At 45.9% G+C, this 26,679-nt stretch overlaps 1 protein-coding gene across 1 annotated transcript in view; it reads left to right on the top strand.

Moving 5' to 3' along the window:
- LOC144752493 (uncharacterized) overlaps positions 1-26,679 on the top strand; it is a 100,961-nt gene that overhangs the window by 38,451 nt on the left and 35,831 nt on the right. The window contains exons 3-4 of the mRNA XM_078640405.1: positions 2,486-2,899; positions 4,737-4,879. Of these exons, the coding sequence (XP_078496531.1) occupies positions 2,486-2,899; positions 4,737-4,879 (557 nt within the window). The remainder of the gene's footprint in view (positions 1-2,485; positions 2,900-4,736; positions 4,880-26,679) is intronic.

Raw genomic sequence — 26,679 nt, 5'->3', positions numbered from 1 at the left:
AGAGGAGGGCGGCCTGGTGTTTTTCCCTCTAAGGCTCCTTGTTGTGAAGGGCCTCATGGGAACAGACCAGCCCGAACTGCAAAGCCAGGTCTTCCCTGGAATGGAAACAAGCATCCTCGGACCGGTTTCGGGGTAACACCCCTCTTCAGCCAGGCTAGCTTGAATGCAGTGGCAAAGTGAGCAAGGGACCCACATGGGGTCAAGACTGATTTGCATATGGCTGGGTCTGAACTGGGGTGGTGAAGTGAGCAAAAAAAATGATGGATTCAACCCAGATCTGTGACTGGGGGTGAATGTCTGAAAAGTTTCTGCACTCGGTCCATCATCTCTTTGTGCCTGTTCAGTAACAATAAAGAGGATTCTAATGGTTAGCTGTACTATCAGAATTCAGTCAGCAGGAGATGCCCTCCGTTGAATTTCATGAGTCCGTACTCCTGCAAATGAACCCATTTAAGCCCATTTTTAACTGGTCAACTGGAATTTCTACCAGAGGAAACCACTGGGATTACCTCTACATTCCCCTGAGGGAGATGGTGTGTTTCTTTAAGGTAGATGCTGTATGTTGCCTACGAATATATGACGATACAACGAATTCCGTTGCAACGCATGCCTTTACCACGCATGCGTTACAACGGAATTCGTTTACCACGCATAAACTTTTCCTCGACTATTTGCGTGGTGACGTCATACGTCGTCAAGAGAAAACGGCATTTTTTCCCGATTTCTCTTAAACGACTCTGATGCCGACGTGACTTCTGGTGAGTTGTTTTATTTGGGGGGGAGACCCCCCCAAACCCCCCCTTTTTTTTTTTACCTTTACCACATATGCCTTTACTACAAACATCGTAGTAAAGGCATGCGTGGTAAAGGCATTAGTGGTAACCACGCATGCGTTGTACTGCATGCGTGGTTAAAGATTTCGTGGAAACGGCTTCGTTGGAAAGGCCGTTTCCCTTGCCTACAGACTCTTAGATTATCTACTCACTCTCTCCCAGAGGGAGGAAGCAGGTGGTGGTGTTGGGCTGGGGCGGGGTCACTCTCAGATGGTATTGAACGTTGGGTGATTTTGTTGGCGGGCACTTTTAGGATTAGTGAAGGGGGTGAACTGCCGAGGGGTTTTGTTCCGGGTTTCCTAATCCTAGGTAAGGGTGTAGGGTCAATGCAAAGCCTGTGCTTGCTGTGGGCCAGCAGGTGCCGGTGATGGGAGTGTATTATTCTCTGATTTGGGGAGGGGTGGGTGTGCACGTGCGATGCTGAGCCTATGGTGGGACATTCCGTGCACTTCTCCCTGTGACTAATCCCATTCTTACATCCCCTGATAGTGGTGCTCCGCTCACATGTGTTTCTGTAGGCGGGGTTTACTGAACATTCTAATACAATCCCATAATTCGCAGTTGTTGGTTCAGACCTGCGCATCGCATCGCTTACTTCCGCTCGTTTCTCTGTTCTGGATGTGGGAGTTCAGGGTGTGCGGGGCTCCTTGGGAGATAATATTGGAAAGGCACTGGGGGCAGATTTACCAGCCCCTTGCGCCACTTTTGCGCCACTTTTTTAAAAATGACGCAAAAGTGGCGTAAGGGCTTTGTAAATAAGTCCCTGGGTGTTTTCTCATTCCATGTAGCCCCTGGGTCGTGGAGGCCGCTGGTGGCAGACCTGCTGGGTACTGCTGTCTGTCCACACTGTGCCATGCGCACCTGAAGCTGTCACAGCTACCGGTGAACAGACACACGGCGTGTCACGGAAGCAGGCTTGTCGGGCTGGGATAGGATGCCAGGCCATGGGCCCATTCATAAAAATCCCACTCTGATTCATACCTGTCACAAGGCAGAGATCCCATATAAAGGCTTGACGTCTTTCGCGGGGAGCGAGGCCTGGGGTGTCCCCCCGTGACGCAGCCTCGGGCCTGGCGCACATCCCGCGGGCAGACCTGAGATCTGGGCCTGGTAAACAAGGCGCCCGGTGACAATGGGCCGGACTAAGGCAATCAGAGCTCGGTGTTTGCCCAGCCTTATCGAGAGCCCGCGGCCCTGCTCCGTGCTGTCAATGCAGTCAGCCTCCCGGCGTGAATGATGAGATTCCTAGCGCCTAAACGGAGCTGTCCTCTCTTAATAGGGGGCTCAACGGAGGGGGAGCGCCAGTGCTGACCAGGCGGGGCTACCTGCCGGAGTCTGTCCCCAAAGACAGCTTCCTCCGCTGGCCCTTTACCCCAATTTATTTAAATCACCCCATCTGTTTTTTAATTTAATTTTTATTTTATGTCCTTAATTTTTGTTCATGCCGCTATTCCTGCTTCAAGGCGCTAGATTTCAACCATGCCACTCCGTTTGTTTTTTCCCCTAGGTTCCGGTTTCTAGCCTTAGTTCTGGCGCACGCTCTTCCCTTGTGGTGTTGGCTCTTGTTGGCAGTCCTGGTGGGGTCTGCAGTAGGTTGGACCTTTCTGAAATCTTGCATCTCGCCCTCAAGGACGTCTCACTGTCCTAACCAGCACAACGGGGGGTGTCAAGAAAGAGCATTGGCAGCACCGCAGAGGCCGGTGGGGTCCCACTGCACAGAGGCGCCTCTTGTGATTGGCCCCTGCCCCACCTTGGGGCCGGCATGGGCGCGTGGCTGCTCTGCCTGTGGCTGCTGGTGTGCAGGCCTGTGCTCATGTTGAGGGTGACCTTGCAGGACCCCCGGAAGGAGGCTGCAAAGAGTTCCTCAGAATCGGGGGTCGTTTCTGAGGCCATCCAGATGCTGCACGAGGTGTTCTCCATTGGAGAGGCGCCGCCCAACACCGTGCCCCACCGGAAGCCCCCTCAGTTCATGGTGGATCTCTTCAACGCGGTGGCGGACCTGGACGGCATCACCAAAGGCCAGGGACTGCAGCAGGGCAACGTGGTGCGGAGCTTCGAGGATAAAGGTAAGGGCCGGGCCCCGGGTGGGGTAGGGTAGGGATGGGGGAGGGGTCACCTTCCGGCCTCGCCTGTCCGTCCGCAATCAAGGGCACCTCAAGGTCCCCACTGAAGAGCGCGTCACGTCTAAATGCCCTGTGGCTGCGATGTTTCATCTCCACAGGACCTAATGCACTTTGTTCTTTTGCCATTATTATGATGTTCCCCGTAGATTCTTTTTAAAACTTCTTTAAAAAAAATGAATTTTACCCAGCTTCGTCCGGCTCTTTGCTTCCTGCAAATGCTGAGCCCAGAAAGCACTTTATTTGTGATTGGTTTCTTAAAAAATGCACTGAGACTGAGAAAAAGCCTCCCAAATTAATGGGACTTTGTACTGTAGTCATGGTATCAACCAAATTTTAGTTTTAAGTTTGCACATTTGGGATGAAAGTTTTTTAACTTGTTTTGTATTAATATGTGAATGAATTATTTTATTACTTGTACAAGTTTAAATGTACATATTTTAAATTGGATAATTGTCCCTTTTATGTTGAAATATTACTTTTATGGTTTGCTATTCGTAAAACCGAAGAAAGTATTTTGACTATGACTATGTCGTGACCTCTGTGGTGCACTTAACCCCCCCTCCCAAGAGGGAGCCCCTCTGTTCACCATCAAAGTGTCTCACTCCATCAGGTCAAGGGGGTTTGGTAAAGGTTTCGAAATTGGGGACCTGTAGGCATTGGTGACCTTTTATTTGCCAAATCCTCCATCACTGTGAAGGTAATGCCAGGTGTATGTATTTATTCAAAATAAATGGGGTTTCCTTTTATTCAGCATAGGCTGGGTTACGGATCTCATGCTCCTCTATTCTTAGGTGGCGTGGTAGGCACTGATAGCAGGGACCCATGGAAAGGACTCGGGTGCAAGGGACCCAGGGTTACCGCTTTGCCCCCACACATCCAACACCCTCTCTCTATCCGAGAGAACCTGCCCACTGACGGAGAAGCGTGGTGGCTCTGGCCAATGCAAGGAAGGACACGAAAGAAGAACTTACAACTTGTCTAGTTTTTATTGTTGCGTTTTTGTTTTTCCTACTTCATGAGGAAATAAGAACTTTTGGTTTGTTTATTCTTTTGGTGGTAAGGCTTCCGTTTTTACAGATTTTTACAGATAAATACAGACAGAAAACAATGTGTTTTCTGTCTGCTTTTATTTTTAAAAGTGGATAAATACAGAAAATTGGGCTTCTTTGAATTCACTGTGCTCCCTTTCATGAACTATATGCCAACAGCTGAGCAGATGGACAGCACGGGAAATTTAAAAAAAAAGATGCAATTTCGTTAAATAATGCCATGTGTCAACATACATTTGTGGTATAATGCTACTATTTACCAGTGGATGTTTTGTTATATAATATGCGGCAGCTGAAATAGCTAAAACAGACAGACATCAAAGTATGTGTGTGCGTCTATCAGTTAAATAAATATGAAAATGTAGAGTTTTACCACTTCATTTATAGGCAAAACACAACATAAATATGGATGAATACAGATAAAGTGGGCAAGAAATAAATATGGATTAATACAGGCGGAAATGTTAAAATAATAAATACCATAAAACTGGGAGCCCTAAGCATGCATTTAGTTACCAGAGCAGTGCTGCTGGAGGCATACATACAATAGTATATAGCATGACAAGCATACTTGTAATGCGTAATGATAGCCGTTCTTTTGCTATCACGTGATCCCCGGGTCCCCCTGCGCCCCAGAACCCTTTAGTGGGCAACAACGTGGTATGAGGTATGCGACACAGCTGTTTGAGTTCTGACACTGCTCTGACCACCTGTGTCCTGCTTTCTTCCAGTCCACGCGCAGGACCAGTCCTATTTCTACTTCAACATTTCGTCGGTAGTAAAGAGTGAAATAATGTTGAAGGCAGAGCTGCGAGTTTTCAAAATGAGGCAAGTATGGAGGACTGGAAGATTTCCCCGACATCACTTCTGCAGGGTAAGCCTCACTTCATTGTTGTTTGTGAATAATAACACCTGTTATCGTATTGCACTTGTGTGTGTGTGTGTATATATATGTATGTGTGTGCGTGTATATATATATATATATATATATATATATGTGTGTGTTTCAAAAACAACAGCGAGGTCCTTCCGGGCTCCTCTCTCCCCAGTCAGGTGGCGTCTCAAAATTCGGCGGACCACGCCAACCGAAATTAATTATAATCCACAGTTTTGCTACAAGGCAAAAAGACGCACTCAGGAATACTCAGCATAAGTTTATTGCCCAGTTAACACGCTACGCGTTTCGACAATGATTCTTGTCTTGATCACACGTGAATACCCCTGTGGGTCAAAACATAATATACACACTGCCAGAGGCTCATAAACATAAAGGAGGTAACTTAGCACTCTTGATTTCACAGTTCAAAAGGGGCCACCATCTTGGAGTGGTAAACAATTGTAAATATACATAACATACATTGTACTTGTATTAATGATTTGACCACCTATGTTTCTCAACAGAATATACATTTGCGTGTTGTATAATTGCTATGTAGGCTATGATTTCTAACGGACTAGTGCCCAAGGACCACGAACATTATCCCAAACCATGAGGTTCGTAACCATAAAAATAGAAGAAGGGGTAACCCAGTACAGTTAACTCCACAGTCCTACAGAGCCGCCATCTTAGACTGGCTAACCATTGTGGATGTATGTAACGATAATTGTACTTGTTACAATAATTGCCTATGTATGTCGACATCATATGCTTTTACATATGTACTATTATCTAATAGCTATACCACTTGTTTTAGGTTTCTGACGGACTAGTGCCCCAGTTAACCCTCAAGCTAGGCAAAACATCACTGTCACCACCTCCAGGGGACAGGGAAGCAGAACCAAATGTTACATCAGTACTTTCCGATCTGGTTCGGTCTAGTGCGTAATATGTCCGCGTATGTGGAAATTAGCCCATGTTTCTAGGGTAGCCTCTCATGCATAGAGCCCCCCAGATTAGCGTGTATTGCTTATATACCACAAGTTACGGTGCAAAGAAAATCAATAAAGTGAAAATTATACTTTCATACAGGTGCACAGTGTCTTTCATCCAAATTGCAAGGAGGTCTAAGGACCGTGATGTGGACGTGACTGGAGTGAATAAAGAATTCCATTCTCCTATAAAACACATAAAAAAACATAGTTAAAATATGCATAAAATCAGTTGGACATTATTGATATTTTAACTTATTCTAAACACACAAATCGATCGTTACATTATATATCTTTTGTACATAATCAGATGATATTCCCAAATAGGCCCCCCCAAGGTCTCAAATCTCTCTCCCTCATCTTTTCATTATTTTTTATTTATTATTTTTATCCCTCATGAAGGTGGGTTGCCATCTCTTCATCCCAGTTATGCCCCCCTGGAAACTTAGTCGCGAGCTCCATGATCCAGCGTGATTCCTTCTTTCTCAGCGCTAGCTCACGGTTTCCCCCTCTTCTCCCGATATTAACCTGTTCAACAGCGTAATACCTGAGAAGGGAGTTGTCTGAGTTATGCTTTTCCTGAAAGTGCCTTGCGATGGGATAATGGCTATCCACATGTGTGATAGCCCTGAGGTGTTCTTGTATCCTCTTCTTGGCCATGCATGTGGTGCTACCCACGTATTTCTTTTTACATGGACATACTAAAACATAGATGACAAATGACGTAGTGCATGTCAAGAACTGTTTTATCATTTTGGGCTCTCTTCTGCCTGGTACGTCTATCTGTTTCACCATAGTGCTGTTGGTACAGGCTCTACAATGCCCACAGGGGTAAAACCCCTTTAGGCCTTGTGTATGCCGTTTATTTTCTGTTATGTCACCTTTAATCAGCATGTCCCTGAGGTTTCTACCTCGTCTGTATGTTATTTGAGGTCTGTCTTTGAGGCTTGGACCCACTATGTTATCCGATTTAAGGATGTTCCAGTTATTAGCCAGGATTTTGCTGATTTTTTTAGATTGTTGGTTAAAGGTCGTTATGAAACGGGTGCCACTCTCATTATCATTAACTTTAGTACTTGAAGGATTCAATGTGTCATTGCGATGTATAAGAGACACTTTATGGACTGCCTTCGTGAGCACTCCCTCTGGGTACCCTCTTGTCCTGAATCTCTGTAACATGATTTCTTGTTCGGCCAAAAAACTCTCCTCACCACTACAGTTCCTTTTCGCCCTCAGTAACTCACCGTACGGAAAACTCCATTTGAGTGAATCCGGATGAGCACTGAGGGCGTGGAGGAGGGTGTTGCCCGCTGTATCTTTCCTGTGGAGCTTAGAGGTAAGCTGGTTGTCAATCACCTCTATAGCCGTGTCTAGAAATTCCACGTTTTTGTCATCAATGTTGTACGTAAGGTGAATGTTAGAAGTGTTGATATTGAGCTTGTCAATGAACGACACTGCTTCCTCCCGTGTGCCTTGCCATATGACGAACAGGTCGTCAATATATCTAATCCAGGTAGATACCTTTTTTAAATCTTCTGTAAGATTCTTGTCATCTCTAATTTCCTCTTCCCATTTCCCTAAGAACAGATTAGCAAAGCTCGGCGCAAATGCCGAGCCCATGGCAACGCCACGTATCTGCTTGTACACATCTCCGTTGAACATAAAGATATTGTTTCTTAAGCATATCTTCATCATGCCTATGAGCATTTGGGTGTGTTCAGAGTAGCATGCGTCCCTTTGTTTAAGGAAATGGTAACTGGCTTCCATGCCCTGTACATGATCGATAATTGTATATAAGGCACTTACGTCTAACGTAATGAGAAGAGAGCCCTCTACCCATTGTATAGTGTCTATTTTCTTAAGGAAGTCAGTAGTGTCCCTAATATAGGCTGGTAACCCGCTCACGTACTCTCTCAGGTAATGATCGATGTACTGTGAGAGGTTCTCATTTACACTGCCTATAGAGGAGATGATGGGTCCACCTGGTGGAACCGTGGCATTCTTATGCACCTTGGGAAGGAGATAGAATATAGGGAGTTTGGGGTAATCCTTCTTTAAAAAGCAGAATTCCTGCCATGTGAGTAAACCATTATTACGCCATTCATTGAGCATTTCCCACGTTTCCAAAATACTATCATTGTACGTTGTCATGGTACACTTAGCATAGAAATTACTGCTAGTCAATTGACGTAGTGCTTCGGTGATATACATTTCCTTTCCCCACAGGACAATGTTCCCCCCTTTATCAGCAGGTCTTAATACGATGTTCGTGTCCTTTGCCAAGGAGAGAATAAATTCCCTTTGGGTTTTAGTAAGGTTGAACTCGCCTTTTCCCCTCCCCCCTGGGGTGTGTTTCATTTTTGTAAGTTCCTTGGTTATCACCTCGTGGAAGGTATCGATTGCATCGTGGGGCATAATCGGACAAAAAATAGATTTGGGCTTGAATGAGGAACAAGCTGGTCTATCAGTTCTATTTTCTTCCATAGTCAAATTGTTACTATCTTCTTGACTATCCCATATGGTCAAGTCTAACATGTCATCGTTTAGCCCATTTCCGTCCGACACCTCCCCATCAATTGTACATCTTGTATTTTGATTTTGTTTCAGGAAATGCCATTTTTTTAACTTGAGTTTCCTGGTAAATTAAAAAAGATCTATCCTTGTATCTGAGTAATTGAACAGTTCAGTTGGACAGAACGTGGTACCCAAGCATAAGGTTTGTTTTTCAGTGTGGGTTAAAGTTCTAGAGGAGAGATTGATAATGGTTTTGTTTACAGTTTCTACATCCATGGTTATTTTCTGTTTTTGTAACCAACTTTCTTGTTTCCCACTGGTTTTTGTTTCTTTTCTTCTCCTTTGCTGGAGCTTGAGTCTTCTTCTGAACGATCTCCCCTTCCTCTTCCTCTTCCCCTCGGGCGCCCCTGATTCGGTTTCTTTTGGAAAGGGATGGGTGGTATCTGTTCTTTCTTCCGTCTTGTTCTTAGCACTCTGAACTCGTCTAAAAAATTTACCTGCTTCGTAACGACTTCCAGGTCTGATGCAGTGCTTGTGCTTAAGCTGGATGTGTCAGGGTCTGATTCTGTCTGAATATTGGATGCTCCCTTTTCAGCCACTGGGATGTTTTTAGATGTATTAGGGTTTTGTAGTCCAGTTTGATTGTACATGTAATCGTACTTGGGGCTATACGTTAAGATCCGTCCACTCTCATAATTGCCACAGTCCCTGTGAAGTTTTCGCTGTTTGCGAAATTTGATGTCATCTTTATGTTTTTAGGCGCGTTTTCAATTCCTCTTTGAATTTAGCGATGGTCTCTTGGTCTGGATTTGTGGAGAAATCATCGTCTAATTCTTTAAGTTCTTTCAGAATATCATCTTGTTCTTCCCATGCCTATTGGATGAGAATGAGGAGCATGTTTTTACTGCTTGCTGCAGAATTCCGTGCCCAGGCGTCTAGCATCTGTGGTTTAGGTGATTCATGGGATGGCCTTATGTAGATACGGAGCCCTCGTGGCACCATCTCCTTCTCCACATAGTCTTGTAGTGATGTGGCCTCCCACCACCGGGAACTTTCCTGCTTCCTCAATTTCTCGTATTTTCTAAGTTGCATGGTTAGGGGCTTATTGTCCAGTTTCTCATTTATGTTGTGTTGAGTGGCACCTTTTCCAGGTGCTCTGGCAAACAGCGTTGCAGCCTCCCGTTTTCTATCTCCTTCCTCTTCCATCCTTTGGGTTTTGATTATGTCACTAGTTCTGTAACGAAGTCTCTGTGTGACAGTTTGTAACTTGCACTCGTAGTTTTGAACTGGACAGTTAAGCGGTACAGAGACCGTCTCCTGTAATAAGCAAATTATAGAGTTTTTTGCCGAGTATTCCCCCACTTGTTTAAGTGGTTCCTGATGCCGCTCGAAAATCCCAGGTGAAGAGCGGAACCGCACAGAAAATTCAGTAAAATGGCACCCACTGGGTGCTTCAAATCGGGAGTCTCCCACTCTCTTCTTGCGACCGCCCGCCCGCCCTCACGGGAACTCTTCCACCCCATAAACCACCGGTGTTCAAAAGGATAGGGCACACTCCTGCACCCTTCTCCTTCGTTGCACCGTGGCGACAAGCAGCGAGAAGGCTCACCGTGAGAGTCAAGGCGTTCTTCTCCTCGGCAGGTCCAATCAATACGTGATAGTTACAGCTCGGCGGCAGGCACTGGATCCCTCGGTTAAGTTTCAAAAACAACAGCGAGGTCCTTCCGGGATCCTCTCTCCCCAGTCAGGTGGCGTCTCAAAATTCGGCGGACCACGCCAACCGAAATTAATTTTAATCCACAGTTTTGCTACAAGGCAAAAAGACGCACTCAGGAATACTCGGCATAAGTTTATTGCCCAGTTAACACGCTACGCGTTTCGACAATGAATCTTGTCTTGATCACACGTGAATACCCCTGTGGATCAAAACATAATATACACACTGCCAGAGGCTCATAAACATAAAGGAGGTAACTTAGCACTCTTGATTTCACAGTTCAAAAGGGGCCACCATCTTGGAGTGGTAAACAATTGTAAATATACATAACATACATTGTACTTGTATTAATGATTTGACCACCTATGTTTCTCAACAGAATATACATTTGCGTGTTGTATAATTGCTATGTAGGCTATGATTTCTAACGGACTAGTGCCCAAGGACCACGAACATTATCCCAAACCATGAGGTTCGTAACCATAAAAATAGAAGAAGGGGTAACCCAGTACAGTTAACTCCACAGTCCTACAGAGCCGCCATCTTAGACTGGCTAACCATTGTGGATGTATGTAACGATAATTGTACTTGTTACAATAATTGCCTATGTATGTCGACATCATATGCTTTTACATATGTACTATTATCTAATAGCTATACCACTTGTTTTAGGTTTCTGACGGACTAGTGCCCCAGTTAACCCTCAAGCTAGGCAAAAGATCACTGTCACCACCTCCAGGGGACAGGGAAGCAGAACCAAATGTTACATCAGTACTTTCCGATCTGGTTCGGTCTAGTGCGTAATATGTCCGCGTATGTGGAAATTAGCCCATGTTTCTAGGGTAGCCTCTCATGCATAGAGCCCCCCAGATTAGCGTGTATTGCTTATATACCACAAGTTACGGTGCAAAGAAAATCAATAAAGTGAAAATTATACTTTCATACAGGTGCACAGTGTCTTTCATCCAAATTGCAAGGAGGTCTAAGGACCGTGATGTGGACGTGACTGGAGTGAATAAAGAATTCCATTCTCCTATAAAACACATAAAAAAACATAGTTAAAATATGCATAAAATCAGTTGGACATTATTGATATTTTAACTTATTCTAAACACACAAATCGATCGTTACATTATATATCTTTTGTACATAATCAGATGATATTCCCAAATAGGCCCCCCCAAGGTCTCAAATCTCTCTCCCTCATCTTTTCATTATTTTTTATTTATTATTTTTATCCCTCATGAAGGTGGGTTGCCATCTCTTCATCCCAGTTATGCCCCCCAGGAAACTTAGTCGCGAGCTCCATGATCCAGCGTGATTCCTTCTTTCTCAGCGCTAGCTCACGGTTTCCCCCTCTTCTCCCGATATTAACCTGTTCAACAGCGTAATACCTGAGAAGGGAGTTGTCTGAGTTATGCTTTTCCTGAAAGTGCCTTGCGATGGGATAATGGCTATCCACATGTGTGATAGCCCTGAGGTGTTCTTGTATCCTCTTCTTGGCCATGCATGTGGTGCTACCCACGTATTTCTTTTTGCATGGACATACTAAAACATAGATGACAAATGACGTAGTGCATGTCAAGAACTGTTTTATCATTTTGGGCTCTCTTCTGCCTGGTACGTCTATCTGTTTCACCATAGTGCTGTTGGTACAGGCTCTACAATGCCCACAGGGGTAAAACCCCTTTAGGCCTTGTGTATGCCGTTTATTTTCTGTTATGTCACCTTTAATCAGCATGTCCCTGAGGTTTCTACCTCGTCTGTATGTTATTTGAGGTCTGTCTTTGAGGCTTGGACCCACTATGTTATCCGATTTAAGGATGTTCCAGTTATTAGCCAGGATTTTGCTGATTTTTTTAGATTGTTGGTTAAAGGTCGTTATGAAACGGGTGCCACTCTCATTATCATTAACTTTAGTACTTGAAGGATTCAATGTGTCATTGCGATGTATAAGAGACACTTTATGGACTGCCTTCGTGAGCACTCCCTCTGGGTACCCTCTTGTCCTGAATCTCTGTAACATGATTTCTTGTTCGGCCAAAAAACTCTCCTCACCACTACAGTTCCTTTTCGCCCTCAGTAACTCACCGTACGGAAAACTCCATTTGAGTGAATCCGGATGAGCCACCATCTTGGAGTGGTAAACAATTGTAAATATACATAACATACATTGTACTTGTATTAATGATTTGACCACCTATGTTTCTCAACAGAATATACATTTGCGTGTTCGCTAATGTATAATTGCTATGTAGGCTATGATTTCTAAAACAAGTGGTATAGCTATTAGATAATAGTACATATGTAAAAGCATATGATGTCGACATACATAGGCAATTATTGTAACAAGTACAATTATCGTTACATACATCCACAATGGTTAGCCAGTCTAAGATGGCGGCTCTGTAGGACTGTGGAGTTAACTGTACTGGGTTACCCCTTCTTCTATTTTTATGGTTACGAACCTCAAGGTTTGGGATAATGTTCGTGGTCCTTGGGCACTAGTCCGTTAGAAATCATAGCCTACATAGCAATTATACAATAGCGAACACGCGAATGTATATTCTGTTGAGAAACATAGGTGGTCAAATCATTAATACAAGTACAATGTATGTTATGTATGTATGTATATATATATAGCAAACTAGACCCAAAGGTATCAGAGCGCTTTACAGAATAAGCACAACAATAACATGAGGTACATTGGATGGATGGGTTTTTATATAGCGCAATATCACCGCCAGGTCTCAAAGCGCTTTGCATTGGGAACCCGTCCTGGTTTTTCCCTGTGAGATAGCCCCTACTGGGTATCCCCAAGGTGAAAGCCAGGCATCCCGCCGCAGGGGGCCGTAGTGGAGATTAAGCAAGCTATTGCCCAGAGTTGCAGAGTGTGAACCTGTGATTCGAGTAGGCACCAAAGCGAGAATTACCGAGTCCGTGGACATTTTGGGCTCAAGACCCTGCCGCGTCGGGAATTGAACCCTGGTCCCGGGTCTGATCTCAGCGTCCGGGTCTGCCTCCTCTAACCAGTGAGCCACACTTCTCCACATTCAGACTAGATAACAAATATATAGTAACGGTAAAAAGGGCATGTAGGCAAATGGGATCTGTAGGCAAAATAGTAGCAGGGGTCCGAGTTACATAAAGCATAAATACAAATATATATCAACATTATAGAAAAGAAGAATCCTATAGAGGGATGTGAGGACGTAAAGTTCTGAAGTAGATATGGTAGGGAGTTAAAAGGATAGGGAGAATGGGGAACAGATTTTCCCAGTGGTAGTGAATGAGCATGGCAGCATAACACTTAAGATCATGAAACTAGCACTTTACAGAGTAAGCACAACAGCAGAAGCTTAAGGTACAAAGAGGGCAAAAAAAATGTGGTAACAGTAAAAAAGCAGTAGACGAAATACAGTGGGGTATGTAAGCAAAAAGCAGCCAGACCAGAGTTACATAAAGTGTGAGTGAAAGTACGTAGCGACAATAAATCAAAGAAGAATATGAATGATAGAGTGCATAAAAGTTCTGAGGTAGTGCCATGACAGTTATATTATTAGAAAGTGAGTGTGTGTGTCTGTTACTTTTTCCCCTATTATGTGCATACTACCTAATTTGAGGACTGCGTTTTTTACAGCAGGAAACCCACACTTGTAGAAAACCACAAAAAAGAAATACAATGATGAAAACTAGTATCATCTTGTCTGAGATCGCTGTGCCTAGCCATTTAATCAGAGAAAGGTCTGATAGAAAAATCGCATTCATTGAAAAGATAGGCCTGGTGTTAATCGGCTTGTGTTACCCCAAACCTGTTGATTCTCATACAATGACATATGTAACACCCACTTATGTATAGGCACTTTGAGCCAGAGACCTTTGTCTATTAGGTGCTGTATCATTAACATGTTTCTTCCGCCCAAATCATTCTGCCCTTTTTTAAGGAGCACATTCACACACAACGTAGTTCCCTACAGTTTCAGGAACTATTTCAATGTTTGCTTTTTGAGACCCAAAAATATTGTTTGTGTTTATCCAAAGTTTTCTTCATTTCTTCCCTTTTTAGTTCTCGTGGCGTTAACCGCCTGAGACCTATTGTGAGCGACTCAGCTTTCCAGGAGACAAGAGATGGCCAGGCGCATCTTCCAAAAGGCGATCGGAGCGGGCCGCGCGCGAACCCGCATGCTGTGGCCATCTCCTGTCTCCTGGGAAGCTCCAACACACACACAGCCACACAAGCCCCCTGCACGCATGCGCACACACAGAGACACACACACGAGCGCACATGCACGCACACATACAGAGACACCCCCCCGCCGCACACATACACGCGCGCGCACACACCCACACACACACGAGCGCACACACACACACACGAGCGCACCGAGCCCCCCCCCGCCGCGGAATGTAAGCACCAACCTAAAAGGTCTCCCATGCCCTCAGCCGTTATTATATCCTGACAGTCAAGCACTGCCCTCCTCAGCCAAGCACTTCATTTACACGTTAGCACTGCCGTCCACTCGAACCGTTCGAAGATGGCGCTCGCTGCTCTGCTTCTCTATGAACGCCGGTAAAAGGACCCATTTCAAGAGGGACGTTTCTCAGACGAAATGCTGCAAATGCCTGCTCTGGCATCGGCCCGCCCCCTTCAGCTAGTAGATCCGCCTGATTTGTGTATGACCGGCTATCCTGATGCATGGCGATCTATTATTCGTCACAATTCTCGGAGTTCAATGTAACGTCTCTTCCAATTGGTTGAATCGGCTGGAGAAACGAAAACAAATGGTTTTGGTTGGCGGAGCCGCGCCCGAGTTGACTACAGCTAGCGTTCGTGGCAAATTGCCCGCCGTCACCGGGGCGGCACAGAAACCGGAAGTTACCAGGACAAGACCGGAAGTATGGTTTACGATGGGCACCTGGAGTGCTAAAAGTGGCCGGTGAGGACGTAAAAAAGTTGGATTGGGGACCTTTTTTTGGTGCAAGTGTCTTTAGAGAATGACCACTCAGCAGTTCATACACGAATCAGTCGGTGCAGGACGAGAATATCGGGTCCCTGATGGAAAAGGGAATAAGCTACCTTCCAAAGCGAGAGGGAGGGTTGGTTAATGAGTCCACCAGAAAGAGCTCACGCGCGCTGAGCGCAGTGTGTGACGTAGGTTGAGTCCAACTCCAATTGAGTAACTCCCCCACCTAAGGGACGGGCGCGCACAGAAGGGACTCGAGCATATCTGGCAAATAGACCCATGTCCTGTCTGACAGGTTTCATAGTTCTGGCTTTTTTGCTCCTCTGCATACTGGCACACGAGATAGGGGTTTATGGTGCCGCTCGCAGCCTTTGGGAAACACTTATCTGGATTTTTGCATATTTTAATCATTTTTAACCTTCTGGGTGAATCTCCCCGTTTCTGAACAGCAAGGACTGGGGACCGAAGCGGACGCGACCGGGGCCGGGACTGCGAGAGCCAGGGTGCACAGCGCTTGAAGATCCCAGCGCACCTGGTGTCTCTTCCCGCCCCCAGCCCTCCGCCCTTGATTGCTCTCACCAGCTCTCACCAGCTACTTAAGGCTCGCGGCCCCCGCTCCGCGGGTGCCGCTCGCAGCCTTTGGGAAACACTTATCTGGATTTTTGCATATTTTAATCATTTTTAACCTTCTGGGTGAATCTCCCCGTTTCTGAACAGCAAGGACTGGGGACCGAAGCGGACGCGACCGGGGCCGGGACTGCGAGAGCCAGGGTGCACAGCGCTTGAAGATCCCAGCGCACCTGGTGTCTCTTCCCGCCCCCAGCCCTCCGCCCTTGATTGCTCTCACCAGCTCTCACCAGCTACTTAAGGCTCGCGGCCCCCGCTCCGCGGGTGCCGCTCGCAGCCTTTGGGAAACACTTATCTGGATTTTTGCATATTTTAATCATTTTTAACCTTCTGGGTGAATCTCCCCGTTTCTGAACAGCAAGGACTGGGGACCGAAGCGGACGCGACCGGGGCCGGGACTGCGAGAGCCAGGGTGCACAGCGCTTGAAGATCCCAGCGCACCTGGTGTCTCTTCCCGCCCCCAACCCTCCTATTTTAACGCACTGGTGAGCGCGCACGCGGGACGCGCGCGGGACTCAGCCCGGGGCTAAGCCCGGGCAAAGGGCGGGCCCTCTGAGGCCCTCCGAGGACCGAAAGGACTGGACGGGCGGTAACCCCTAGCGTATTATTAGACTATTGCTGTTGCTACAAAGCCGCTATATTTGTTTATGTATTTTTGATTAGTCCTTGACATTTATAGTGTATTGGTTTATCGTAGGATTATTGTGATTTGTAGGGGTTAGTATCTAAGTAGTGGTCCTCCTTCTTTTCCGTAGAGTATCACCGATAGCAAAGTGTTGATTTATTTATGTCTTCACGGACAACTCGAAGCCAGGTGGGGGCAGGGATAAAAAATATCAAAACTAAAAAATTGACTAATACACTTGATAGTTTTATCCTCCGTACTAACACTCTAATTGACGAAGGTATTATCTTGATGGAACGGAGGGTTTCTCAAGATTTGCTTCATGCCAAAAGATCGTCATTGGGTAATATAGCCCTGGCTCGTACTCCGACTAAAGATTTGCCCTTACCAGTCACGCCACAAATAATATCTACTCATGTGACACCAGTACTGACTTCGGTCCAGCCTCAATGCATAAATAAACCCTTGGTTCCCTTATTACCAGTATCCCCAATTGAGTCTGTTACCCCAACTACGGCACTGGTTACGATGTTCTTATACACACAGTTCCCCCAGAGTTACAAGGGCTTCCTGTAGTAGGTTTAATATCCTCTCCAAAATTAACCGCCCCTGAGGTGCTTAGTGATATTGTACCCTGTTTGGAGAATATAGCTTGTCTGGGAACCGGTGCACAGGAGGGAGGGTTAAGTGTGGATGCTACAGTTGATACAGCTAGGATTCATCGTGTATCGCACCCCCTGCCCCTAGAGTTGCCTGATGTAACTGTATCGGATTCTAGTATAGATAGCATTCTTAATGATGGTAGCCCTGATGTGTCTGCAGAGAGTGAAGAGGATGCGGACGCGCCCTTTTTTGATTCCCTAGCGGATCTTATTAGGTCTTTACTTTCGCCCCTTGAAGTCAGACTCCAGGGCATAGAACAACAACTTGGAATTATATCAAAGGAGTTGGAATGCAAGGGGGGGGATAAAACTCATGTAATCCAGAAGAATACACTCGGTACATCGCCAGTGGTTAAGAATCCTTTAATAGTACCTACCCAGCAAATTAAGACCTGTCCATCTGCCTCAATTGTAGAGAAGGGTGGTAAAGTGGTCACTAAACCAGTTTCTGCAGAAGTGAAAAAACTCCCGGAGAAAGTAGATCCTATCGCACCCAGCGCTACCCCTCTCCTACCCTCTGTAAAGACACCAAGGGCTCGGCGGAATATTAGTTTACCATCTGACGCCTGCCCATTTGTGATCGTGTTAACCGGTGTCCCTGAGCTTACCCCTGACACCCCTGAATCATTTTGGGGCCTTAAAAATAAAGTTTGTCACTGGTTGGACAGGAATTTTCCACCACCTCCAAATATTAATAAAAATATTCTGATGGTAGAGAGAGCTCCATGGGTTGGTGAAAAAAAGAAACATCTCAAAGGTGATTGCGTGGTGATCACATTTGAAGACCCTTGCATAGTAGAGTTTATTTCTTTAGGGCATCACCGTAACACTGAGTCCGGGATCCTTGTCAAACCTCTGTCATATTTCTATATGCCTGCGGGTAATCACGATAATAGATGGAGTTGGCTTAAGGCTACCACGCATGAAACTGGTTGGAGGAGACCTGAAACCCAAGGGAACCAGCGCTATAACAATTGGGGAGGGGCTGCTAGCGGCGACTGGCAAGAAGTACGTAGAGGGAGAGGTAGACCTTATAATGGGGGAAATAGGTTCAAGGAGGGATGGTTGGGTCCACAGTTGGATTATCCTATCCAATGTTATAACCGCTTCAATGGCCTGGAGGAAGTCGATTGACTTACTAACGGGTCCATTGAGCGCTTGGGAAGAGGGGTGTTGTATCCCCAGCTGGAAGATCAAGCAAATTTGCCTGTAGATATAGTGGCTAACGCTGGCTTTAGTCCAGATACAATTGAACCCCTGGTAGTAGCTGGTAATTGTACTCAGGATATAGTCTTAACAGGACAATTGGAAATTAAGGCACTGGGTTCTTCAATTAATATTTTATCATGGAATATTGCTGGCTTAAAGAAGAATGTAGCAAATCCTGATTGGAACACCCTTATTAACCAATATGATATTTGTCTGTTTCAAGAAACGTGGTGCAAACTTCCTGAATATATGAATGGTTATTCTACCTTCTATGTCCCAGCTGTTTCACTGGGGAGAGGGCGCCCTTCTGGTGGGTTACACATCTGGGTAAAAATATCTCTGAACTGTAGTGTCTCTTCCAATAAGTATGTTTCGAACGACATCTTGCACATCACTTTAAAGAACAGTGCAGGAGGCCACAGATATGAAATCTTCTGTATCTATGCTAGAGGTCTCCAGGGAGGGCTTGCTTCTCCAGTATTAGAACTGTTGGATGTGGAGTTGTCCAAACTCCCGGCCAGATCCAAAATAATAGTCGGGGGAGACTTCAATTGCACGTTCGAACCGCTAGATATGGAAGAAGAATCAGGTCCCAATGTAGTTGAAGGAAGATCATTTATACCCCCCCTAACTCTTAGCCCAATTAAGAAATGGTCATCTAGGGTCATTCAGTTGAATGCCTTGGTGTTAGATTACAATCTTTGGGCTCTTAATGGCCGTACAAACTCTGATCGCGAGGGAGCAATGACATTTAATAGGCTGGGGTGCCCCTCTCGTATTGACTACATCCTTTTAGATGAATACTCCTGGCCTGATTTAATCGATATGGTGGTTAGGGAGTCTTCTTATAGTGACCACAACCCCTTATGTATGCAACTTAAATGGGTAAGTGGTCGGAATTCTAGACAGGAAGCGGAGATGATAACCAAAGAGGTCTTCCCTGTAAATAATAATCGGAAACTAAAATGGAATGTGGTCAAATGCGATGAGGGGAAGCTAAAAAATATCAAAGATTTGGTATTTAAAGAAATTAGTAGTTTGGCAGCCTTAGAGTCTGTTCCACTTAATCTAGCCGACCCTAGTTTGTCGGTCTCCTATAGTAATCTAATAGGTAAAGTGGGAGCCCACTTTTGTAAGAAGCAACCGGGAAAAACCCGCCCTAACGGTACCAAATCAAATAGTAATCCATGGTATACGAGTAATTGTAGAAGCAAAAGGGAAGCAATTACTAAAGCAATACGTAGTAAGGACTCCGTGGCCGTCCGGTTAGCCAGGAAAGATTATGCGTGCAGTATAAAATCTGCCAAAAGAGAATGGGAGGAAGAGCATTGGCAACAGTTGAAAGAAGCAGCTCGTGGGAAAAATACTGTTGCCTTTTGGAAATTAATTAATGCTCTAGATAGAAAGGGAGCAGGTCCCATTTTAAATCATATTACGGACCAGGAATGGTATTCCCATTTTTTTAAACTATATTGTGAGGAGAATGTGGATAGCTTGACATTATTATCAGCTAATATCCCCGAAAGCACGTCTCGTGGTAATTTTATTTACAACACAGATCCATTTTCCCAGAGAGAAGTACTAGATGCCATCTCTAAATTATTGCCAGGGAAGGCCCCAGGCCAAGATGGTCTTCCAGGGGACTTGTTAAAGTATGAACCGAATGTGTGGGCTAAATACATTTCTAACCTGATGAATTTGATACAAGCTGGTCATCCAGTTCCCGATTCCTGGAAAGGTGCTGAGGTAATAACCATTTATAAAAAGGGCGATAGGGACGACCCTTCCAATTACAGACCGATAAGTCTGATAGACACAATTCAGAAGGTGGTTGGAAGGGTGATCATAAACCGTACAGAAGTATGGCTTGTGGATAAGAGTATTTTGTCCCATTTCCAGGCCGGGTTTAGAAGCAATATAGGTGCAATAGACCAGGTATTTAGATTCTGTGCAGTCTGTTGGAAGTCAGTGTTAATTACTAAGGGTAGTCTATACCTGGCTTTCATAGACTTGAAGACAGCATTTGATGTGATTCCACGGAATAAGCTCTGGTCGGTCTTATCCGATATGGGTTTTCCTAGTTACCTCCTACAATTCATTATTAAACTCCATGAGGGGAACTATGCCAGGATCCGATGGGGATCCCAGGGTCAACTGACAGAGAAGATCCCGGTAAATAGGGGAGTGAGGCAAGGGTGTGTGATGGCTCCAACCCTGTTCTCCCTCTTTATCAATGGGGTTGTAGTCCATCTGAGGGAGGATCCTGCTGATGCCCCCGTCCTTGCAGGAGAGAAAACACCCACTCTCCTCTTTGCCGACGATACTCTGCTCATGTCAAAGTCCCCCATGGGTTTGCAAAAACTACTCGATCGTTTTTGCAGTTTTTGTATAGATAGGGGGTTGTCAATAAACACTTCAAAAACAAAGCTGATGGTGTTATCTAATAAAAAGAAACATAGGAAGGTAAACCTCAGGCTGAATGACACCCCGTTGGAGGTGGTAGAGGAATTTGATTACCTTGGGGTGAGACTTTGTAATAACCTGAGCTGGTCAGCCCATATCGCCAAAATGGTTTTAAACCTCAAAAGGGTTGCAGGAGTAATTCTTAAGAACCAGCGTCGATCTTTCAGTCGTCCCATAGCCCCAACCTTGGCAATTTATGAAGGGAAAGCATTGGCAGCGGCAGTTTATGGTTCAGAACTTTGGGGGGCGGAAAATACCAAAGTTTTAGCGGTAGCTGAGAATAAGTTTATTAGAGATATGGTCTCGCTACCCTTATCGGCCCCTCTGAAACCTCTTTTTCTTGACATGGGTAAAAAATCGGTTGTTGATCTAGTGCAAATTCGTCCCTTGTTATTCTGGGTTCGTCTTAGAAGGACCCCAGAACTTCATAATTATGCTCAGGTTCTGGATGAGCTGATTAGTTTAAACGTAGCAAATAAAATCAAATGGCTCAATAATTTAAAGAGGCTTGTTAAATCAATAGGTCTAGAAGAGAGTTGGATTTCGCAACTGCCACCCCCAAAGGCAATTGTCAAAAAACTTTATTGGGATTGGGTTGTTGCCAAAGAACACAGGAATCCAAACTGGGGTCACCTAACTAGTACCTTCCTTGATCACAAGCCCCTTAGGAAGTTAGAGCCCTTTTTGGATTTTATCCAGGTCCCTCGTGATAGAACACTGTTTTTGAAACTCCGATATGGTATTCTACCCCTTAACACATTCAAGGCAGGTTGGAAGGGATATAGAGGAACAGAGCAGAAATGCCCAGGTTGTCCCTGTCCAAAAGAATCCTTGGGCCACTTCCTATTTGCATGTGTAGCCTACAGAATACCTAGAGGAAGGTGGCTGAAACCTGTTTGTAGGAACCTAGGGGTGAGGGATCATAGATTAGCTACGCGTATTTTTTTAACAGATGTTTCTTCAATGTATATGGTCTGTGGGGTGGCTAAATATGTGGCGAATGCTTGGTTCATTAGGTCAAAACTCGTACCCATTGTCTGATTTGTTTTATGATTATGATTTGTTTTATGTACAGTTATTATGGATTTATTATGGATACTGTATATGTACTTTTATGAAATTTTGTTTCGAATAAAGTATTTTCAAAGGCTACGAGTGAGTCCAAGAAAAAAACATAACGTGGGGTACGAATAGAGCTGCGGAATTCTCTAGGTTCACGCATGGGTTGCCCCTTAAGTTTACTTTGGTGTGTGTTATCGTGAAATTAAAATGTAACAATACTACTAATAACATTAAAGGAAAGGATGGATATCAATGATCTACTCACACGTACAGCTACCCGGTACGCTTACAAACTCCGCATGAACGTCAATTTCGTCTGAAAGGGTTAAACTTGACATAGGCCTTCGGACCGACTTTGCGGCGGTGGGGGGGAGGGGCTGCTAAGCAGCGGTAGTTATATTATGAGTGGATTGGCTCCTTTGACAAATAGGAATAATGGGTTAACTTGAGGGGGGGCGGGGTGGGGTTGGAGGTCATTCAGAAATAGGCTGGAGGAATTGAAGCTTAGAATGGGGCTAGACACGGGGGAGCGTGTGACGCCCTGAGCAGTGGGTCTGTGGAATGGCGTGAGTGGAGGGGGAGCCCAGGACGGCTTTTAAGTTGTGCTAAGTTTAGGGAGATTTGCAGGGGGCCTACCCTTAGCTCCAATGGAATGGCCATTAGAGGTAACCCCAGGCCCTGTACCTACACCCATGTTGTCCCTCCTGTCTCCTGGGCCGATTAACGGCTCGCAGGCTGACCTCAGCCCCGGCCTGGCTGGGCAGGGACAGGCAGACAGGCCAGTTCATCATGCCAGGTGGCCTGATGGCTTCCCCTAGTCAGCGGGGGAGCACACCTTGAGAGAGCAGGGCAAAGCCCAGACATCTCTCCTCTTGGGATGGTCTGTAAACATCCGTGGTGGTGATGTCCTGCAGATGCTGTCTGACCAACTCCAGCGGACACGTCACACCACATCCCAGGCCCGGGCTCTCCCAGTGCTGCCGCTCACGGGCACTCCCCCCCCTCATGAACAAGGGGACAGCAGATGGTTTCTTGAGCAGGGCTTAGACAGTATGTACCTTTGTATCCATTAATGCAACCATTTTTCCCCCAACGACCGTCCCCAAAAGGCATAAAAAGAGCAATGACAACGTTCTTCTGAGAAATGTTTTTATGCTTTGCTGACAGTGGCGTCGCTATCAATGGCACAGCAAGTGCAGTGACACCGGGGCCCATGGTTGTTAAGGGCCCACTGGGGAGAGGATGTGGCCTAACAAGCTAGGGCGATGGAGCTCAAATCTGGGGAACCGGGTTTGAGCCTAGACAATGACGCTCATCATTCTGTGATTCTGGACAAATCATTCAATCTCCCCGTGCTTAACAAAAACAAGCACGTTTTTAGTGCGCTGCACCTCTTGACAACAAACGCCGTGTTTTCCCCTCGTTCCCAGGTGCCGAAATTTAAATGTTGCCGTTTTTACCTAAACAAACACCACCTGTAAACATGATTCAAGGGAAATAAACCAGTGGAGTTTGAATAATGGCAGTATCCTAGCTTGGTGTAAACTCCTTCGCGAGTCACAATGAAGCAGGAGTATCTTGGTACCCTTCTTTACACTGCATTCTATGTAAACATATGTATCAGTGTGCACATTCACACAGGAGACCCCCGGCGAGGGCCTCTCACAGTGCACGATAAGTGAAAGCACTGTACAGGAGTAGTTAACAGGCTCAGCTTCATTCACAAACAATGTTTATATACCAATTGCAAAAAAAAATAATCATGCACAGCATTGTCATTTACAATGCCAGTAACTCAAACTTTAATGCTGCGAGACCTATTGCATTGCAAATGCTTGTTTGTTTTGTTTTCGATTGATAAGGGCCCAGCAAACTCCTCGACAATGAGGTTTTGCCAAAAGCAAAAAAGCGTTGACCTCCTAAAGTCTGGCAGCCAATGTCATGTCATACCAATTCGTGTTGCCAATGCTTTATAATTTATTGTTGACTGTGCTTGACTATGCTGGAGCTCGTGGTAGAGAATGGAGCTGTCCATAGTACGCACCGGACAAAGCCCATTGTGAACGGTCTAATAATCCCTCCTGGGATAAAGCTGCTCGGACGCTAGAGGGCTGAAATCTACACAGGTATCCGGGGCGACAGAGATTTTGCCAGAATGGGGAATAACACTTCTGTGCGATTTCCCCCTTCCAAGGGAAATAACGGGCCACATCTGCACATATTTGTAATCTGTTTAAAGCGGGAGCAAATGTGTGGCAGGCTTTTTCTCCGCTGTGGTGCAGGAGGGCATTATGGTTTAGTCCAGCTGAGGAGAACTTTTTCCACTTCCTCCAGGCTGCAGGATGCAGGCAGGAGAGGGCCAGGTGCAGCAGTTGCCCCCAGCCTCCAGCGCTCTGCTAGCTAGTCCTGGCCCTGAGGTCTCTGCTCCCTGAATGTTTGCGTCTGAGAGTGCCAACTTTATTATTCTGGCCCCAGAGACACCAGGAAACTTGTAGTTACCCGGGGCCATATTCCTCTGAGAAACTGCTCTGGGGCACGCTAACGAGGACCTGGGAGTGAGGAAATCGACTCAGGCGAGGAAACAAGTCCATCGTGGTGAATGACTCTAGGTCAAAGAGTGTCTTAACCTTTTGACTTCTGTGGAACCCCAGTGAATCATTACTGGAATCATGAGAACCCCCACTGAGTGATTGTTGGAAGCCGGGACCCCCGGCCTAAGCAATTGCTGTCTTGAGCCTCAACACAAGACGCAAAACAAAAACAAAAACAATTATACACCAAGCTAAATATTTTGTGAAATTCACAATCAAATATAGATAAAGATCCAACATTTAATTTTAGAAAACAGTTGCCATGATCACTCTGTATAGCCATTTTACTAAGTGTCTTGCTGCACCAAGTGTCACCACTGCTTGTAGTACTGTGTGCATACTGGACTCATGACTGCCTCTTCCCTATAGCGCGCTAAAGGTCCCCATCATTGCATTAAGGACTGCATCTGGGATAGGTCGTATTGTGTAAGGAATTAGGCCAGGGTGATTAATTCTCTGACTTGATAACAGTCTTGAGCCGTCGTTATACCCGCTGCTGTCCAATCTCTCAGTTGACCCTCTGCAAAAGGAAAACCCACCTGGGGTAGGGCGGGTGCGTAAAGGGGAGTTCCAGCTGTGCGTCGGGTGCATCTATTCTAGCATTTTAACGCTACCTGCAGTAGAACCCCAGGGGCCTGCATCTGGAGCTTAGCTTTTGGGATTTTAGTGAGTAACCACCTTCAGGGGTGTGACATAGGAGTACCCAGTGTCTCCAATCCTTTCCCATTGCAGCATGTTTGGCTCCCCCGTCCTCATCCTCCCCTCAAAATGTGACTACAGGAGTGCCTCAGGGCTCTACCTTGAGACCCCTCCTTTTTATTATCTACGTCACTCCTTTGATTCAGCTGGCGGAGGGGCTGCGTGCTAAGATCATCACATATGCTGATGATACTCCGCTCCTCTTCACCTGGAGTAAGAATAATTCATCCACTTCCCAAGCTCGAACATGTCTTACGGCGGGAAACGGCCACTACAACGAGGCCGTTTCAACGAAAACCTTAACCACGCATGCATTACAACGCATGCGTGGTTACAACGACAGCCTTTACCACGCATACTTTTACTACGAGGTACGTAGTAAAGGCATGTGTGGTAAAGGGTACATATAAAAAAGGGGGGTTGGGGGGGGCTTCCCCCCCCCCCAAAAAAAACACTCACCTTTAGACGAGATGTGCAGGGAAATCGGCATCGCAGAGGAAGGACACGGCCGTTTTTTTTTCTCCTACGCACGACGTCACCACGCAAAAATACGTGGAGAAAGATAGGCGTGTAAATAGTATTCCGTAGTAACGCATGCGTGGTAAAGGCATGCGTTACAACGGAGTTCGTTGAAAAAACATACAACCTCTTACGGCTGTTTTCCAATGTCTCCTCACCAAGCAGCTTAAATGTAACGAGGACAAATCAGAGATCCTCCTGTTTGGGACCTCCGCCGCCCCCGAGTTAAGTGCTGGTTGACTACCCACTGCTTACTTCTGTGGGGCAGCCCACCAAAAACCTCGGAATCTGGTTCGATGAAAATGTCCGGTTTTCCACACAGATTAAAAGGCTAGCGGGTCAATGTTTTGGCACTCTCAAATCACTTAGGAAATTCCTCCCCCTCCTCCCTAGGGCAGCCAAGGAAATGGTTACTCGTGCCTCGATCCTCTCACGCATTGAGTATGCGAATGCTTTGTATATTGGCCTGCCAGGACACTTGCTGAGGAGGTTGCAGGCGGTGCAGAATGCGGCAGCAAGGTCTCTTCTCGACATTCCTGGGAGATCTAGCATAAAGCAACACCTGCATCAATCAATCAATCAGGGGTTTATAAAGCACCCTACTCACTCGTGAGGGTCTCAAGGTGCTGGGGGGAGCAGCTCTGGATCAGTTGAAGAGCCAGGTCTTGAGGTCCTTCCTGCATGTGTGCAGGGTCGGGGAGCATCGGATGTTCACAGGGAGCTCGTTCCAGGTCTTGGCCGCGATGTAGGAGAAGGCTATCCCGCCAGTTCTGTTTCTGCAGATGTGGGGGACCTCTGCCAGGGGGAGGTTGGTGGAGAGGAGGTTCCTCTTGGGTATGTAGAAGGATACTCTCTTGTTGAGGTATTTGGGCCCGATGTTGTTGAGAGATTTGTAGGCGTGGGTGAGGAGTTTGAAGGTGATCCGCTTCTCCATGGGGAGCCAGTGGAGGTCACATAGGTGTTGGGTCATGTGTTCGTGGCGTCGAGTCCCGAGTCTGGCTGCAGCGTTCTGGATGGTCTGGAGTCTGTGTAGAAGGGTTCTGTTGATTCCGGCGTATAGGGCGTTGCCTATGATCTTCATTGGCTTACGGTTATATTATTTTAGGTTAATGGGTTTTATAAAGCGCGCAGCTGCCCCAGCAAAGGGGCGTCC

This window comes from Lissotriton helveticus, chromosome 5_1, assembly GCF_964261635.1.
Source record: "Lissotriton helveticus chromosome 5_1, aLisHel1.1, whole genome shotgun sequence".
NCBI lineage: Eukaryota > Metazoa > Chordata > Amphibia > Caudata > Salamandridae > Lissotriton > Lissotriton helveticus.
This window is presented reverse-complemented; position numbering and strand designations above follow the sequence as displayed.